The 18,256-nt window shown below is 41.8% G+C and overlaps 1 protein-coding gene across 2 annotated transcripts; it reads left to right on the forward strand.

Annotated features, from left to right (window-relative positions):
• Nucleotides 1-2,889: 2,889 nt before the first annotated feature.
• Nucleotides 2,890-6,511, forward strand: zgc:162780 (class I SAM-dependent methyltransferase). 2 transcript variants are annotated; one of them, XM_023980774.2, is made up of 7 exons: nucleotides 2,890-2,988; nucleotides 3,756-3,880; nucleotides 4,188-4,351; nucleotides 5,305-5,518; nucleotides 5,639-5,742; nucleotides 5,872-6,009; nucleotides 6,120-6,511. In XM_023980774.2, the coding sequence occupies exons 2-7, from the start codon at nucleotides 3,770-3,772 to the stop codon at nucleotides 6,211-6,213; spliced, it is 825 nt and encodes a 274-aa protein (XP_023836542.1). In that variant the 5' UTR covers nucleotides 2,890-2,988; nucleotides 3,756-3,769; the 3' UTR covers nucleotides 6,214-6,511. The 2 variants fall into 2 exon arrangements, with proteins under 2 accessions (XP_023836542.1, XP_023836543.1); XM_023980775.2 differs by having other exon boundaries at nucleotides 2,900-2,988; nucleotides 3,761-3,880.
• Nucleotides 6,512-18,256: the final 11,745 nt, after the last annotated feature.

The following is an 18,256-nucleotide window of genomic DNA, read 5'->3' on the forward strand; positions in this document are numbered from 1 at the left end:
GGTGCTACCAGTACAGAGTCAATGTGGAGGCTATATACATGGGCTACCGGTACAGATTCAATGTGGAGGCTATATTCAGCGGGTACCGGTACAGAGTCAATGTGGAGGCTATAAACAGTGGGTACCAGTACAGAGTCAATGTGCGGGGGCACCGGTTAGTTGAGGTAGTTTAGGTAATATGTACATGTAGGTAGAGTTATTAAAGTGACTATGCATAGATAATAACAGAGAGTTGTAGAAGCAGCGTAGTGGGGAAGGGAGGTGCAAATCTTTACGTCTGTCTTGGTGTGCTGGGACCATGTTAGTTTGTTGGTGAAGTGGACGCCAAGGAACCTGAAGCTCTCAACCTGCTCCACTGCAGCCCCGTCGATGAGAATGGGGGCGCGCTCGGTTCCTTTTCCTGTAGTCCACAATCATCTCCTTAGTCTTGGTTACGTTGAGGGATAGGTTGTTATTCTGGCACCACACGGTCAGGTCTCTGATCTCCTCCCTATAGGCTGTCTCATCATTGTCGGTGATCGGGCCTACCACTGTTGTGTCATCAGCAAACTTAATGATGGTGTTGGAGTAGTACCTGGCCGTGCAGTCATGAGTGAACAGGGAATACAGGAGGGGACTGAGCACGCACCCCTGAGGGGCCCCCGTGTTGAGGATCAGCGTGGCAGATGTTTTGTTACCTACCCTTACCACCTGGGGGTGGCCGTCAGGAAGTCCAGGATCCAGTTGCAGAGGGAAGAGTTTACTCCCAGGGTCCTTAGCTTAGTGATGAGCTTTTAGGGCACTATGGTGTTTGTATTACAGACTCAGACATGGACAGGTTGAAAATGTCAGTGAAGACACTTGCCAGTTGGTCAGCGCACGTTCTGGTAATCTGTCTGGTCCTGCGGCCTTGTGAATGTTGACCAGTTTACAGGTCTTACTCACATCGGCTGCAGAGAGCGTGATCACACAGTCGTCCGGAACAGCTGATGCTCTCATGCATGTTTCAGTGTTACTTGCCTCGAAGTGAGCATAGAAGTTATTTAGCTGATCTGGCTGGCTCCTGTCACTGGGCAGCTCTCGGCTGTGCTTCCCTTTGTAGTCTGTAATAGTTTGCAAGCCCTGCCACATCCAACGAGCATCAGAGCCGGTGCAGTTCGATTCAATCTTTGTCCTGTATTGATACTTTTCGTGTTTGATGGTTCGTCGGAGGGTATAGCGGGTTTCTTATAAGCTTTCCGGGTTAGTCCCACTCCTTGAAAGCGGCAGCTCTAGACTTTAGCTCAGAGCGGATGCTGCCTGTAATCTATGGCTTCTGGTTGGGGTATGTACGTACAGTCACTGTGGGGACGACGTCTTCGATGCACTTATTGATGAAGCCAATGACTGATGTGGTGTACTTATTCAATACCAATGGAGGAATCTTGGAAACATATTCCAGTCTGTGCTAGCAAAACTGTCCTGTAGCTTAGCATCTGCTTCATCTGACCACTTTTTTATTGATCTAGTCACTGGTGCTTCCTGCTTTAATTTTTGCTTGTAAGCAGGTCAGATTTGCCAAATGGAGGACGAGGTATGGGTCTCTGTGTGTGGAGTATAGGTGGTCCAGATTTATTTTTCCTCTGGTTGCACATTTAACGTGGCCTGCATTAAAGTCCCCAGCTACTAGGTGCGCCGCCTCTGGGTGAGCGTTTTCTTGTTGGCTTATGGCGGAATACAGCTCATTTAATGCTTTCTTAGTGCCAGCCTCTGACTGTGGTGGGATGTAAACAGCTACAAAGAATACAGATTAAACTATCTCGGTAAGTAGTGTGGTCTACAGCTTATCAGGAGAAACTCTACCTCAGGTAAGCAATAGCTCGATACTTCCTTAGATATCGTGCACCAGCTGTTGTTTACAAAAATACATAGACCATCGCCCCTTGTCTTACCAGACGCCGCTGTTCTATCCTGCCGGTACGTCGTATAATTAGCCAGCTGTATGTTGATGTTGTCGTCGTTCAGCCACGACTCCGTGAAGCATAAGATGTTACAGTTTTTAATGTCCCGTTGGTAGTTTAATCTTCTGCGTAACTCAGCGATTTTATTATCCAAAGATTGCACGTTTGCAAGCAGAATGGAGGGAAGTGGGGGTTTATTCGATCGCCTGCGAATTCTCAGAAGGCAGCCGGACCCCTCTTTCTCCACCTCCTCTTCAAGCAGATCACGGGGATCGGGGCCTGTTCCCGAGGAAGTAGCGTGTCCTTCGCGTCGGTGCTCGCCAGAGTCGTGAAATGAAAAAGAGGATTCTGCTAGTCCGTGGTGAGTAATCGCAGTCCTGATGTCTATGAGTTCTTTTCGGTCATAAGAGACGGTAGCGGCAACATTATGTACAAAATAAGTAAAACAATAAGTTACAAACAATGCAAATAAGTGAACAAAAAACACAATCGGCTGGGGGCACTTGAAACATCTGCCATCATCCCTCGGCGCAATAAAACATGTATGCATGTTGACACATTTGAAACTTCTGTATATTATCAAACTTCAAAAACTTGTCCGGATTTTCTGTTACTTCCTTTTCAATATGGGGCGTATGGGGTCAATCAAGTGTATCATAATATATCAACAGGGTGACGTAACATTGCTGAGAGAAGAACTTGAACTTAAAATTTAGAGAGAGATCTGATTGTACAATATCTGAATAAGCAGGAAGACTGGCTTTTTTGTCTTTTCCCACCTCCAATCATCACTGAAAAGACACCTCATTGGCTAACAAGATTACGATCCCTCCCCCATTCCATCTCCACAGGACTTCTTATTCGTTCTGACACCCCACACAGCTTTCTGTGAACCCATGTAACCCTGGCCCCCTTCTTAAAAGGCCTCATTACCAAACAACCCACATTCCCATGAAGCCACTGCAACTTCCCTTCCTTTCTCTATCCCGGGGCCTCTCTCATACATGCCTGGCCTAACACGTATTGTTTTCCCTAGAACTGGGCCTGTGAAGTAAGGAAATCTCCGGCGGTGAGTGTGCATCTGTGTGTTTGATCACGTTTGTTTATGTAGCGACCACACCCCAGTGAGAAGGAGCAACTTAGTTTCAGAGCATTTCGTATTATTCTGTACGTAAATCCGATACACTCCATTTACATTTTACATTTAAGTCATTTAGCAGACGCTCTTATCCAAAGCGACTTACAAATTGGAAAGTTCATACATATTCATCCTGGTTCCCCCGTGGGAATTGAACCCACAACCCTGGCGTTGCAAGCGCCATGCTCTACCAACTGAGCCACACGGGACCATTTAGGGGAAAGGGGGATACCTAGTCAGTTGTACAACTGAATGCATTCAACTGAAATGTGTCTTCCGCATTTAACCCAACCCCTCTGAATCAGAGAGGTATGGGGTGCTGCCGATTTAGTATGTTATGTTTCGTATGGTCTGTATTAATTTGTGGATGTCCATCATCAATTTCATATGAAATGTTACAAATTATAATTCGTATGATATGTTACGATTTACAATGTGTTGTTGCTAATGTTGGCTAGGCTAGGGGTTAATGTTAGGAGTTAGGTTAAAAGGATAGCTAAGAGGGTTTGCCTTAAGTAATCTTGTCTTATGTAACCATACCAAACATTACATATCAATTATCATTTGAGTGTCTCCGATTTAATTTTAGTCTATGAGACCAGGCTGGAAAGAGAGCTTGCCTGAGTAAAAGTCGTAAAGTAGCAGGAATCTTTCTGAGTAGAAGAGAACATTTCTATTCCTGTTGTTTTCTGCTGTAGTACAGCTCAGTGGCATGGCCCATCGTCTGTTTGAAGGTAAGGAGCATGCTACCTCCTACTGGAAGTACAGGGTCTCTCCCTCAGCTCAGCTCATTGAAGAAGTCATGTCCTTCCTAAAGAAAAAGGTAGGAGTGACATACATGTTTCACAGAATACAAAGACTAATTGTTTGTTCTTATTTTAACATCATACATCACGCAATATGTATGAGTTCAAATAATATAGTTACTGTCTATGGATGTAAAATATTTTCAATGACAAATAGTATTGCAGAATTAAATTACAGAATTATATTGCTGCATGTTTTATTCCTGCTTTTCAATGTTTTACTAATAAACTGGTCAATTGACATTCTCCTGCCTTAAAAAATATTCACATATACTAATGATGTCTCATACCTATGTGTGATGATCATGTGTCTTGTCCTGACAGAGGGGCGTGCAGCCCTGTGACCTGGCAGTAGACGTAGGCTGTGGGTCGGGTCAAGGGACCGTGCTCCTGGCCCCTCACTTCTCCTCAGTGGTGGGGACCGACATCAGCCCTGCCCAGCTGGTGGTGGCCCAGGAGCACGCCACCGCCCCTAACATCTCCTACAGGTCAGAGCCAGCCCCAGAGAGGTGGAGGTCTTCAGGAGGAGGATAGGGTTGTATTTTGTTGTGGTGACACTGACACTGATTCAAACCCTCTGATTCAAACACATTATCGTCACAGAATGAGTTTTTGTATAAGTAGGCCTACTGTAGAGGGTAGATTTTACGTACAGATTTATTTATTTCTGGGGCATTTCTCTGAAACCTAAGAAGAGTCCTGGTATAATGCAAATAATAAACTGCGTGGTTCGAACCATGAATGTTAATTGGCTGCCAGCCATGGTATATCAGACCGTACACCACGGGTATGACAAAACACGGCTCTAATTGCGTTGGTAACCAGTTTATAATAGCAATAAGGCACCTCAGGGGTTTGTGGTATATGGCCAATATACCATAGCTAAGGGCTGTATCCAGGCACTCTGCGCTGTGTCGTTCTTAAGAACAGTCCTTAGCCATGGTATTTTGGGCATATACCACACCCCCTCGTGCCTTATTGCTTAACTAAACCAGTGTGATGGGAGCAGGAACGATAGGGTTAAAGTCCTTTGTTGAGGGGGACACGGTGAAATTAGGCCAAGGACCAAGACAGACAATGGGACCCTTGTCTGCTCAAACTCATGCATTTCTCCCTCTAGTGAGCAAACAAAGAAGCTACAGCTACTAATACTGTTCTGGAACCCATCTACATGTACAGTAGATGTTCCCAGTTAGGACTGAATGAAGGGAGCCATATCCAAGGAACCAAACCAAAACACAACATTGTGTGTGAATTCTAGTCTGGTTCCAGATTTGTTAGTGCTTTTTTTGTCAACTCCTATTGTGACAATAATCTTAGGAGTTGGCAAAACAGCACTAACTGATCTGGTACCATTCTGTCCGATATCTTTAAATTACAACATGACCTGTGTTTGTATGTATGTATCCCTGTGTTAGTATGTCTCTGTGTCTCTGTTTAGACAGTGCCAGGCTGAGGAGCTGCCGTTTGCAGACAGCTCAGTGGACCTGGTGACGGCCATGTCTGCCTTCCACTGGTTTGACCGGCCGCGGTTCCTCCAGGAAGCCCACAGGATCCTGAAGGCTAAAGGTTGCCTGGCTCTACTCAACTACACCATGGATATGGAGCTTGAGTATGGAGACTGCTCCCACACACTCAACACAGTCTGCAAAGAGGTCTGGAAACTTTATAAAATAGAATACACGTGTATTATCCAAACACATAATGATAAGTCGATCACATACATGTTTGTTTTTTAAACATTTGTCTTTTTGCTTTTAAATTTATCTCATCAGTTTTATGCTGCACTCCTGCCCTATCGTAACCCCTGCCTGGGCCCTTGCTCTGTTGCTCTTTACAAGCAGTCCTACGGTTCCATCCCCTACACAGAGAAAGAGTGGTGAGGCCTGAGCTCGGATACATCCACTGCCCTCGTTGCTATTACCTATGTACTTACAAGAAGTGTTTGATTTGATGTACAAGATGGGTTGGGTATAACCTTAAGGTAATGCTAATGCTGTGTTGTTAGGCAGGAGTGTATGTGGGTGAAGAAGTCCATGACTCTGTCCAACTACATGGGTATGATAGAGTCCTTTTCCAGCTACCAGGCTCTACTAAAGAAAGACCCAGAGGAAGCCAGCAGACTGTCAACTGACATCACCCACAGGTTGGTCCCTGACACAATCCCTAGTTGATGCTGGTCAAAAAACGTAAAAGTAACATTTCATGTTACATCTCACATCCATCTCTCCCCCTCTCTCTTTCTCTCCTCTCCAGACTGTTGGCTGTGATGGGGGTGACCTCCCCAGAGACTGAGCTTGTGGTTGGAGTAAGGTATTTCTTCCTGCTAGCCTGCAAGTCAGAGGACTAGCTACCGATCGATGACTGAGACCACACGGTGTCCCCTTTGGTGAAACTGGACACTAAGATGTGCTACTACTTATCTGTCTTGATTGTGTTATTGACTGTACGTTTGTTTATGTGTAACTCTGTGTTGTTTGATTTTGTCACACTGCTTTGCTTTATCTTGGCCAAGTCGCAGTTGTAAATGAGAACTTGTTCTCAACTGGCCTACCTGGTTAAATAAAGGTGAAATAAAATAAAACTGATTCGTGGTGAACATGAAAAATTATAGAATTAGTGATTACATTTGTATTATAACTTTCCAATGATTGGTATCTCATTTGTTATATTTGTCACTCTGGCTCCAGTTTTGTTTACTTTACAAGCACACGAACCTAGCCCACTGGTATGAGTGATACCAGATATGTGTGTGTGTGTGTGTGTGTGTGGAGAGTAGAGGATTCCTATCAGAGGGATCTCTTTATGGCTAAAAGAACTGGTACCTAGCATAGCACTTTCAGTATCTAGTTTTCCTTCATGGATACAAGCTTCTATAGATTACTTTTCAGAATGTCTGTGTGTGGTGTTTCTAAGTCCTAAACTCCAATGGCGGTCTCTTTAGCTACACAATCTGGTCATGATTTTTATTGTTGCCAAACCAGAATTTTTCACACCAGATTACATGACATTTGTATAGATGCTACCTGCACTCTGCTGATTACGGTGCTGTTCCAACTATGGTCACTAGAGGTCAGTGTTTGAATGTTCTATTCTCAGTCAGGCCAATCTTTTCAAAGAAAACACATTTTAATTATATCTCTATTTGAGCAAAATAAGTAGTGTTGTTATGATCACAAGAAAATCTTAATAATTATGGTCTAGAGCCCCACAAATCTGAATGTTCTATCATAAAGTGAGAACAATTCGTTTCGCTGGCTGATATGGCTTCTACTTAGAAATGCTACAAGAGTAAATTAATAGATGACATTCACTGCTATAAACCTGTCTCCAATATAATCACATCATTTACACAGACCCACTTCGGACCTTCATGTGAAAAGGCATTCCATTGTCTGTTTTGTCAACGAGCTCCATGCATTCCAAAGACTTGTGGGAACCAGATGATCCCAATAATTTAGGTAGCCTAGTAAACGACGCACCCTCTGGTATGATATTTTTGATTGATTTAACCTTTATTTAACTAGTTATATTACGAACTGTCTGGGACTTGTTGTTGTTTCCCTGTTTACAATTCAAAGATATTTTACTTATTAAGTCAAAGACAAAATTACCTGCAAATATATTAGCATAACTAGGCTACAAAGAACCATGGCGGACGTATTAAAACGTGTCCCAGTCCAACATACCTAGCCCTCGTCGTATTCCACCGGATTGAGTTCTCATCACACCTGTGAGGAAATGTAATAGCCCAACTCAAAAAAAAAAAAAAAGGAAAGATTTTCTGTTAAAAAAATCCAAATGACATCAGTTTGACCGGTTGTCAGGAAATAGAACGCTGTGAAAATGACCAAACATGTTTCTGATTAGATTTCAGTTCGGCTTCGACGCATATTATATGTGGTTGAAATACTATCAGCTTTTATGATGCTAATAAAGATAGCATCTCTACAGACGGTATATAACTGCACATTCAAATTTTCTCAATATGCTAAAAGAAAAAAAAACATTTTCTCCAAGAAAATAATGAAAGAAAAACCTCAATGTAGACTATAGATATAAATTGCACAATAATTATAGGGTACTGGGGGTAACTAGTCCCCCCCAAGAACAATGTCAAATTGCTGACATAAAAAAGCTTGGAGAAAGAAATTGGTATGTGGGTGAAGGTCATGCTAGACGAATAAACTATAAAGGGAAATAAATGGCTATGGTTTACCCTTTTTTAGTTATTTCATGAGATGTTTTTAGAAAACACCCACCATGGGGTAACAGGCTCCCAGGGGAAGATTATGGGATAGGGTTTCATACAAGTGTGTTAAAATCCATTTAAATCAGTTTTATTTAGCAATTGTTTAGTAAGTAATACTTAAAAGCTAGGTCTAGTTGTCTTATTTTAATTATTTTAATAAAATATGGGGGGGTAAATGGTGTTGCACATGTCACCATTAATATCCGCACAACGAGGAGAATTGATGTAAAGTTATTTTTTTTAAATACAACCAAATATATCTCTCTCTCTCTTGCTTCTCCTTAATTTTGGAAGGAATTAATTTGTTCAAAACTGTTTAACTATTGTCTTTTTCTCTCTTTGATTCAACTACTCACCACATGTTATGCACTGCAGTGCTAGCTAGCTGTAGCTTATGCTATCAGTACTAGATTAATTCTCTGAACCTTTGATTGGGTGGGCAACAATGTCAGTTCATGCTGCAAGAGCTCTGATAGGTTGAAGGACATCCTCCGGAAGTTGTCATAATTACTGTGTAAGTCTATGGAAGGAGGTGAGAACCAAGAGCCTCCTAGGTTTTGTATTGAAGTAAATGTACCCAGAGGAGGACAGAAGCTAGCTGTCCTCTGGCTACACCATGGTGCTACCCTACAGTGCTGCTGAGGCTACTGTATGTAGACCTTCACTGCAAAACAGTGTGTTTTAATCAATTATTTGGTGACGTGCATATATTTGGTATAGTTCTATCTAAAAAGGATATCTTTTTAAATGTTTCAATATTTTTATTTTTATGAAATTCAATGAGGAGGATGGTCCTCCCCTTCCTCCTCTGAGGAGCCTCCACTGGTCTAAGCCCAGATCTAATCTTATATTGAGCAATGCTTAAGCAACAATGGCCTATAGCTCCTATTTAAATATCTGTAAACTGAAGCCTGGCATGGATGGAGAGCGGCTTGGGAGACTGCTGGTGGCTTTCATTTCTAACAGGAAACGATTTTGGCTGCAGTGTTGACTGTCTGACTCACTGGAGGGCTTGTTTCTAATATAACGAGTCAAATCCAGATTGGGGTATAAATAATGAATCTATCCTGAAAAATGGGTTTCCCAAGCCTGCCAGCATGCTTACAGTGTGCTGAAATGTTACAATGGTGTACTGACCAGCATAAGTACCTTAGGCAAACAGTTTCAGGCAAAATACTGTTTTTGATTGCCAAAAGCTTGAGTAGTTTTTGATGGATGACAGAGACTATGGCAGCATCCCAAATTAGACCTGTTTAGAAATAGGGTGCCGTTTGGGACTCATGCAATATGAAATAAGTGGCCATGCCTGTTATCATAATCCAAAACGCACAGCGAATACTTAGTAGCAGAAATGGTGTTGGTGTTCTTCCACCTAGAAACAAAGTGCCTCTGCCCTGATCTATAAAACATCGGATGAAAACAGGAAGCCTTTTTATCTCTTTTAACAATGTATTGAATGAACTTTCCTCTTACATCAGATCTTTAAAGGCAATCAAAAGAATCCAACGTGGGTATATTTTATTACATTTCAGTCTCCTTCTCTTTTCAATGATTCAGCCTTAGTTTCTATTTTTCTTTATTCAGGCATTGAGTTGTCCATCGTTAAGTTCATATCGTACGTTTTTCTTCCTCTTTGATTTCAATGATACAATATCATGGAAGGTTTCTTACACATTGACATTATTGCCAAGTCTCTATACAAATAGCGGCCCTACTTCATAACTTATCTAACTTTGCTGTTGAAGTATAGACACCTGAGTTGCCTATCCCGTTCACAAGATTGGGTAACTCTTCAGGTTCCTAGGGTCTACACCGAGCTAGGTCAATCTGCTTTTAGTTTTAATGCACCGTGTTACTGCACATTTCAAAATACAAAATGGTTGCTGATAATGGGCCTCTGTACACCTATGTAGATATTCCATTAAAAAATCTGCCGTTTCCAGCTACAGTAGTCAGTTTACAACATTAACAATGTCTACACTGTATTTCTGATTAATTTGATGTTATTTTAATGGACTATTTTTTTTACTTTTGTTGAAAAACAAGGACATTTCTGAGTGACCCCAAACTTTTGAACGGTAGTGTACATTTAATATTGATGTTCTGGTGCAGTTCGTGCAATTTAAAGTATTGATTGGGGACTTATTTGTGGAGCAATGTAACTGTTTTTCAGGGTAATATATGATGTTTTATTTGTGCTTCCCATGACTGTATTTTTGTATTTTAATGTGTATATAATGTGTATATATAATGTGTATATATCGTGGCCAATGCCTCCCCCCGAGCCCAGATGAGCGACCTAATGCGCATCTCCAGGGCGGGCTCCTAAACGACGTATCCACCCTCTCCATCATAGACAAAGTGGTCATGGATCGCTTCTTACGGGGCGCTATCCCACGACATTAAGAGGGCAGTGAGTCTGAACTTGAGGATCTGAACTTGAAAAGGTGAGTGACTGGCGATACCCCCATTTCCAAATCAAGAATAACCTTTTGTATCAGGTGTCGTGCCAACAGGGGGAACTTCGAGAGGTACTGTTGCTGCCCCGACGGTACGTGGCAACCGTTCTTCAGCTGGTCGACACCCTTTTGTTGGGTTTTGCAACTGGGAATGATAAATACCTGGGAACGGATCGCCCCCTGGTTCCACTGGCCCGGGATGAGGAGGGCCATGGAAGACTATTGTTGCAGCTGCCCGGAGTGTCAAATCACTGCCCCAAATGCACACTTCCGAAACTCACTGGTCCCCATACCAATCATCGGGGTGCCTTTTGAATGCATCGCCATGGACATAGTGGGACCCCTGGTAAAAACGGCACAAAGACACCGGTGATATCCTGGTAATAGTAGATTATGCCACCCGGTATCCCGAGGCCATTCCCCTACGGGAATCACCCGGGAGCTGTTCCACCTCTTTAGCCGGGTGGCCATTCCGAACGAGATCCTGACCGACCAAGGTACAGAGTTCATGTCCCGCCTAATGAGAGATTTGTCTGCTCTCCTGCAGATCAAACAAATACGGACTGCCGTCTTTCACCCGCAGAAGGATAGGCTCGTCGAGCAGTTGTCTCATGTTTTGAGGGAGCCACAGATGTCTCATGTTTTGAGGGAGCAGGAATGTCCAACAAAGCTGTTGCTAAAAAATGGAATGTTTATTTCTCTACTATAAGCCGCCTCCAACGTCATTTTAGAGAATTTGGCAGTACGTGCAACTGACCTCACAACCGTAGACCACGTGTAACCATGCCAGCCCAGGACCTCCACATCCGGCTTCTTCACCTACGGGATTGTCTGAGACGAGACACATGGACAACTGATGAAACTGTGAGTTTGCATAACCAAAGAATTTCTGCACAAACTGTCAGAAACCATCTCAGGGAAGCTCATCTGCTTGTTCATCGTCCTCACCAGGGTGTTGACCTGACTGCAGTTCGGCGTCGTAACCAACTTCAGTGGGAAAATGCTCACCTTCGATGGCCGCTGGTATGTATGGTGTAGTGTGGTGTAGTGTAGGTGTGCGGTTTGCTGATGTCAATGTTGTAAACAGAGTGCCCCATGGTGGCGTTGGGGTTATGGTACGGGCAGGCATAAGCTACGGACAATAAACACAATTGCATTTATCGATGGCAATTTCAATACACAGAGATACCGTGAGGAGATCCTGAGGCCCATTGTCGTGCTATTCATCTGCCGCCATCACCTCATGTTTCAGCATGATAATGCACAGCCCCATGTCGCAAGGATCTGTACATAATTCCTGTAAATTGAAAAAGTCCCAGTTCTTCCATGGCCGAATACTCACCAGACATGTCACCCATTGAGCATGTTTGGACAGGTCTAGAATGACGAGTACGACAGCGTATTCCAGTTCCCGCCAATATCCAGCAACATTCCACAGGCCACAATCAACAGCCTGATCAACTCTATGCAAAGGAGACGTGTCGTGCTGCACGAGGCAAATGGTGGTCATACCAGATATTGACTGGTTATCTGATCCCTGTCCCTACTTTTTTGTTGTTGTTGGTATCTGTGACCAACAGATCTATATCCGTAGTCATGTGAAATCCATAGATTAGAGCCTAATGAATAGTATTTCAATTGATTCAGTGTATATAGGTTAGGTATAATGTGTATATTTACAGTGCATTCGAAAAGTATTCAGACCCCTGGACTTTTCCAAATTTTGTTACGTTACAGCAACAAACTGAAATATCACATTTACATAAGGATTCAGACCCTTTCCTCAGTACTTTGTTGAAGCACGTTTGGCAGCGATTACAGCCTCAAGTCTTCTTGGGTTTGACGCTACAAGCTTGGCATACCTGAATTTTGGGAGTTTCTACCATTCCTCTCTGCAGATCCTCTCAAGCTCTGTCAGCTTGGATGGGGAGCATCGCTGCACAGCTATTTTCAGGTCTCTCCAGAGATGTTCGATCGGGTTCAAGTCCGGGCTCTGGCTGGGCCACTCAAGGACATTCAGAGACTTGTCCCGGAGCCACTCCTGCGTTGTCTTGGCTGTGTGCTTAGGGTCGTTGTCTTGTTAGAAGGTGAACCTACGCACCAGTCTGGAGCAGGTTTTCATTAAGGAACTCTCTGTTCTTTCCCCCATTCATCTTTCCCTCGATCCTGACTAGTCTCCCAGTCCCTGTCGTTGAAAAACATCACCACAGCATGATGCTGCCACCACCATGATTCACAGTAGGGATGGTGCCAGGTTTCCTCCAGAAGTGACGCTTTGTTTCATCAGATGAGAAAATGTTGTTTCTCATGGTCTGAGAGTCCTTTAGGTGCCTTCTGGCTTTAGGTGCCTTTTACTGAGGAGTGGCTTCCATCTGGCCACTCTACCATAAATGCCTAATTGGTGGAGTGCTGCAGTGATGGTTGTCCTTCTGGAAGGTTCTTCCATCTCCACAGAAGAACTCTGGAGCTCTGTCAGAGTGACCATCGGGTTCTTGGCCACCTCCCTGACCAAGTCCCTTCTGCACCGATTGTTCAGTTTGGCCGGGCGGCCAGCTCTCGGACGAAAGTTGGTGGTTCCAAACTTCTTCCATTTAAGAATGATGGAGGCCACTGTGTTCTTGGGGACTTTAAATTCTGCAGACATTTTTTGGTACCCTTCACCAGATCTGTGCCTCGACACAATCCTGTCTCGGAGCTCTACGGACAATTCCTTCGACCTCATGGCTTGGTTTTTTCTCTGACATGCACTGTCAACCGTGGGACCTTTATATAGACAGGTGTGTGCCTTTCCAAATCATGTCCAATCAATTGAATTTATCACAGGTGGACTCCAATCTAGTTGTAGAAACATCTCAAATATGATCAATGGAAACAGGATTCACCTGAGCTCAATTTCGAGTCTGTTGGCAAAGGGTCTGAATACTTGTGAAAATAAGGTATTTCTGTTTTTTAATACATTTGCAAAGATTTCTAAAAACCTGTTTTGATTTTGTCATTATGGGGTAGTCTGTGTAGACTGATGAGGATTTAAAAAAAAATGTAATACATTTTAGAATAAGGCTGTCACGACTTCTACTGAAGTCGATGACTCTCGTTGTTCGGGCGGTGTTAGGCGGTCGACGTCGCCAGTCTTCTAGCCATCGCCGATCCATTTTCCATTTGTTTTGTCTCGTTTTCCCACACACCTGGTTCTCATTTCCCTCATTATGTGTTGTGTATTTAACCCTCTGTTTCCCCCATGTCTTTGTGTGGTATTGTTTATCTGTTTCATGTATGCGCACGTTAGACTGGTTGCGCCTGGTTATGTCAACCCGTATTGTATTTCGTGTTCATTGTGCCGTGTGCTTTTGGTTCATATAAATAAAAGGCTCTATTTGCTACCCAATATCTGCTCTCCTGCGCCTGACTCCCTTGCAGCCATTTACGCATACCTGACAAAGGCTGTAATGTAACAAAATGTGGAAAAGGGTACATGGGTCTGAATACTTTCTGAAGGTACTGTATGTTGTATTATACACGGCACATTTGTAAAAGAGACCTAGGTCTCAATATATCTTCCCTGTTAAAATAAAGGTTACATTTAAAAATCTGATCAAAAGATCAGTGTGTGTGTTTGTGTGTGTGTGACAACACTTGCGTATCTGTGTGTGTAATCAGATGTAGAAAGAGCGGATGTCACATGAGCTTGTCCTAACTGCGTGGGCACCACGGGGGACATAATTACGTCCATCTGTAAAAACCATCACAGAGACAGTAAATTACCCTGCTTTAGGAAAATATGCCTCTCCATGCCCCTTGAGTCCATCACAATGTTTGGTAAAAAAAAGCCAGCCAGAAATTGAAAAGTGAACTAAAATAAGCAGCTTGCTGTGCTGGATGTCCACCCGCTCTAAGCAGGGGAAATGTGTGTGTATGTTTGTTTATGTGTGATATAGGGCAATGGTTTCACATGTGAATACTTCAAGGGGGCCAAGCTGGGGGGAAAAAAAGGGATCATAGATCGTATCCCCTAAACCCCTTTCCCTCAGTACCACAACATCACTTCTGGAGCCACTGCCACACCAAGGAGTCCAGACCAGGACCAGACTGCAGGAGTAAAGAATGTGTAGATACTGTAGATACACCCTCAACGCTGGGATTTTTAAATTTAAATTTTTATTATTTAAAAAAAATTATTGGGTCCTCAGAGTCTATACAATAATGCTGACACACAAATGATATAATAAATCCGACCTCTGGCCTGCTCTGTGGATGTATAAGGTGGAAATGGAGAGCCATCAATCAGAGGCTGCCTGGTGGTGAACACATGTTGTTCCAGAGAGAACAGACTTTCATTGACAGATCTACTGCACCACGTTGTATTAGCTTGGTGAGAGGTCCTTGGCTAACAGCTTACACGTACATGCCAAATATTTTATTTATGAATATTGAATCAAATAAAATGCCTTAATGAGACAACTTTTTTGGAGCTCACGTGACTCTCGCTTCATCTAAGCAAATTCCATTTGTGGGGGCTGGGCTTGGGAACATTTAAAATTGTGATTGACAACTCAGTGTGCCGTGACAAATCATGGATATTTCTGTCATAACTTTACAAAATATAGGCTATTTACATGTTTTATATTCACATGTGCAAGAAAATCATGGATATGTTCCTTCCATATATTTTCAAAATAGTACATTTACATAATGTTCAACCATATGTCTTCACCTGTCAAATATGTCCATACAACTAATCTTGACCTTCCAGAACACAATACACACATTTTCCACTGCCAAGGAGGCTCAAGACTTCTTGGAGAAGAACATCAAACCCAACACACAAGGGGACAAGCCGACAGATGGAACCCCTTGACTGGCTTATTATTCAGGTATACTATCCATGCAAAATCATGCAGCCTAGCCTATGATGCTGCCCTCCGCATAAGACAATGATGAGGATACCCCTTATGTAAAAAAAGAAAAAAAAGAAATGGAATATCCCTTTGAGCATGTTGAAGTTTTTAATTACACTTTGGATGGTGTATCAATACACCCAGTCACTACAAAGATACAGGCGTTCTTCCTAACTCAGTTGCCTTCGAGGAAGGAAACTGCTTAGGTGACTTTAAAACAGTTACAGAGTTTAATGGCTGTGATAGGAGAAAATTGAGGATGGATCAACAACATTGTAGTTACTCCAAAATACTAACCTAATTGACAGAGTGGAATGAAGGAAGCCTGAACATTATACAAATATTCCAAAACATGCATCCTGTTTGCAATAAGGCACTAAAGTAAATCTGCAAAAAATGTGGCACAGAAAAAAAAAAAATCTGAATACAAAGCATTATGTTTGGGGGCAAATCCAACACATCACTGAATTCCCACTCTTCATATATCCAAGCATGGTGGTGGCTGCATCATGTTATGGGTTTGCTTGTCATCGGCAAGAACTAGGGAGTTTATGATAAATAGAAGCGGAATAGAGCTAAGCACGGGAAAAATCCTAAAGAAAAACCTGGTTCAGACGGCTTTCCAACCAACTCTAGGAGACAAATTCATCTTTCAGTAGGACAATAACCTAAAACACAAGGACAAGTATATACTGGAGTTGCTTACCAAAACGACATTGAATGTTCCTGAGTGGCTTAGTTACAGTTTTGACTTCAATCAGCTTGAAAATATATGGCAAGACTTGAAAATGGCTGTCTAGCAATGATCAACAACCAACTTGGCACAGTTTGAATCATTTAAAAAAAGAATAATGGGCAAATATTGTACAATCCAGGTGTGCAAAGCTCTTAAACTTATCCAAAAAGACTAAAAGCTGTAATCACTGGCAAAGGTGATTCTAACATGTAATGTCTCATGATGATTCTAACATGTAATGTCTCATGTCCATGGTGAATTCTAACATGTAATGTGTCATGGTGATTCTAACATGTGTCTCATGATGATTCTAACATGTAATGTCTCATGGTGATTTCTAACATGTATGTCTCATGGTGATTCTAACATGTAATGTCTCATGGTGATTCTAACATGTAATGTCTCATGGTGATTCAACATGTATGTCTCATGGTGATTCTAACATGTAATGTCTCATGATGATTCTAACATGTAATGTCTCATGATGATTCTAACATGTAATGTCCTATGGTGATTCTAACATGTAATGTCTCATGTGATTCTACATGTAATGTCTCATGGTGATTCTAACATGTAATGGTCTCATGGTGATTCTAACATGTAATGTCTCATGGTGATTCTAACATGTAATGTCTCATGATGATTCAACATGTAATGTCTCATGGTGATCTAACTGTATGTCTCATGATGATTCTAACATGTAATGTCTCATGATGATTCTAACATGTAATGTCTCATGATGATTCTAACATGTAATGTCTCATGATGATTCTGACATGTAATGTCTCATGATGATTCTAACATGTAATGTTCATGGTGATTCTAACATGTATGTCTCATGATGATTCTAACATGTAATGTCTCATGGTGATTCTAACATGTGGTCTCATGGTGATTCTAACATGTAATGTCTCATTGTGATTCTACCATGTAATGTCTCATGGTGTCTAACATGTAATGTCTCATGATGATTCTAACATGTAATGTCCTCATTGGGATTCTAACATGTAATGTCTCATGGTGATTCTAACATGTAATGTCTCATGGTGATTCTAACAATGTATGTCTCATGGTGATTCTAACATGTAATGTCTCATGTGATTCTAACATGTAATGTTCATGGTTTATGTTTCAATGATGATTCTAAACATGTAATGTCTCATGGTGATTCTAACATGTAATGTCCATGGTGGATTCTAACATGTAATGTCTCATGGTGATTCTAACATGTAATGTCTCATGGTGATTCTAACATGTAATGTCTCATGTGATTCTAACATGTAATGTCACTGGTGATTCTAACATGTAATGTCTCATGTATGATTCTAACATGTAATGTCTCATGGTGATTCTAACATGTAATGTCAATGGTGATTCTAACATGTAATGTCTCATGGTGATTCTAACATGTAATGTCTCATGGTGATTCTAACATGTAATGTCTCATGGTGATTCTAACATGTATGTCTCATGGTGATTCTACATGTAATGTCTCATGATGATTCTAAACATGTAATGTCTCATGATGATTCTAAATGTAATGTCTCATGATGATTCTAACATGTAATGTCTCATGATGATTCTAAAATGTGTTCATGGTGATTCTAACATGTATGTCTCATGGTGATTCTAACATGTAATGTCTCATGTTGATTCTACATAATTAATGTCTCATGATGATTTCACATGTAATGTCTCATGATGATTCTAAATGTAATGTCTCATGATGATTCTAACATGTAATGTCTCATGATGATTCTAACATGTAAGTCTCATGATGATTTCTAACATGTAATGTCTCATGGTGATTCTAACATGTAATGTCTCATGATGATTCTAACATGTAATGTCTCATGGTGATTCTAACATGTGTCTCATGGTGATTCTAACATGTAATGGTTCTCATTGTGATTCTACCATGTTAATGTCTCATGGTGATTCTAACATGTAATGTCTCATGGATGATTCAAACATGTAATGTCTCATGGTGATTCTAAACATGTGTCTTCATGGTTGATTCTAACATGTAATGTCTCATTGGTGATTCTAAC

This window comes from Salvelinus sp. IW2-2015, linkage group LG36 (assembly GCF_002910315.2).
Source record: "Salvelinus sp. IW2-2015 linkage group LG36, ASM291031v2, whole genome shotgun sequence".
Classification (NCBI taxonomy): Eukaryota; Metazoa; Chordata; class Actinopteri; order Salmoniformes; family Salmonidae; genus Salvelinus; species Salvelinus sp. IW2-2015.

Coding starts and splice junctions, on each gene's coding strand:
- zgc:162780 (XM_023980774.2), top strand. CDS start 3,770: ATGGCCCATCGTCTGTTTGAAGGTAAGGAGCATGCTACCTCCTACTGG. Junction 4,352..5,304: donor GCCCCTAACATCTCCTACAG/GTCAGAGCCAGC, acceptor GTCTCTGTTTAG/ACAGTGCCAGGCTGAGGAGC. Junction 5,519..5,638: donor TCAACACAGTCTGCAAAGAG/GTCTGGAAACTT, acceptor TTATCTCATCAG/TTTTATGCTGCACTCCTGCC.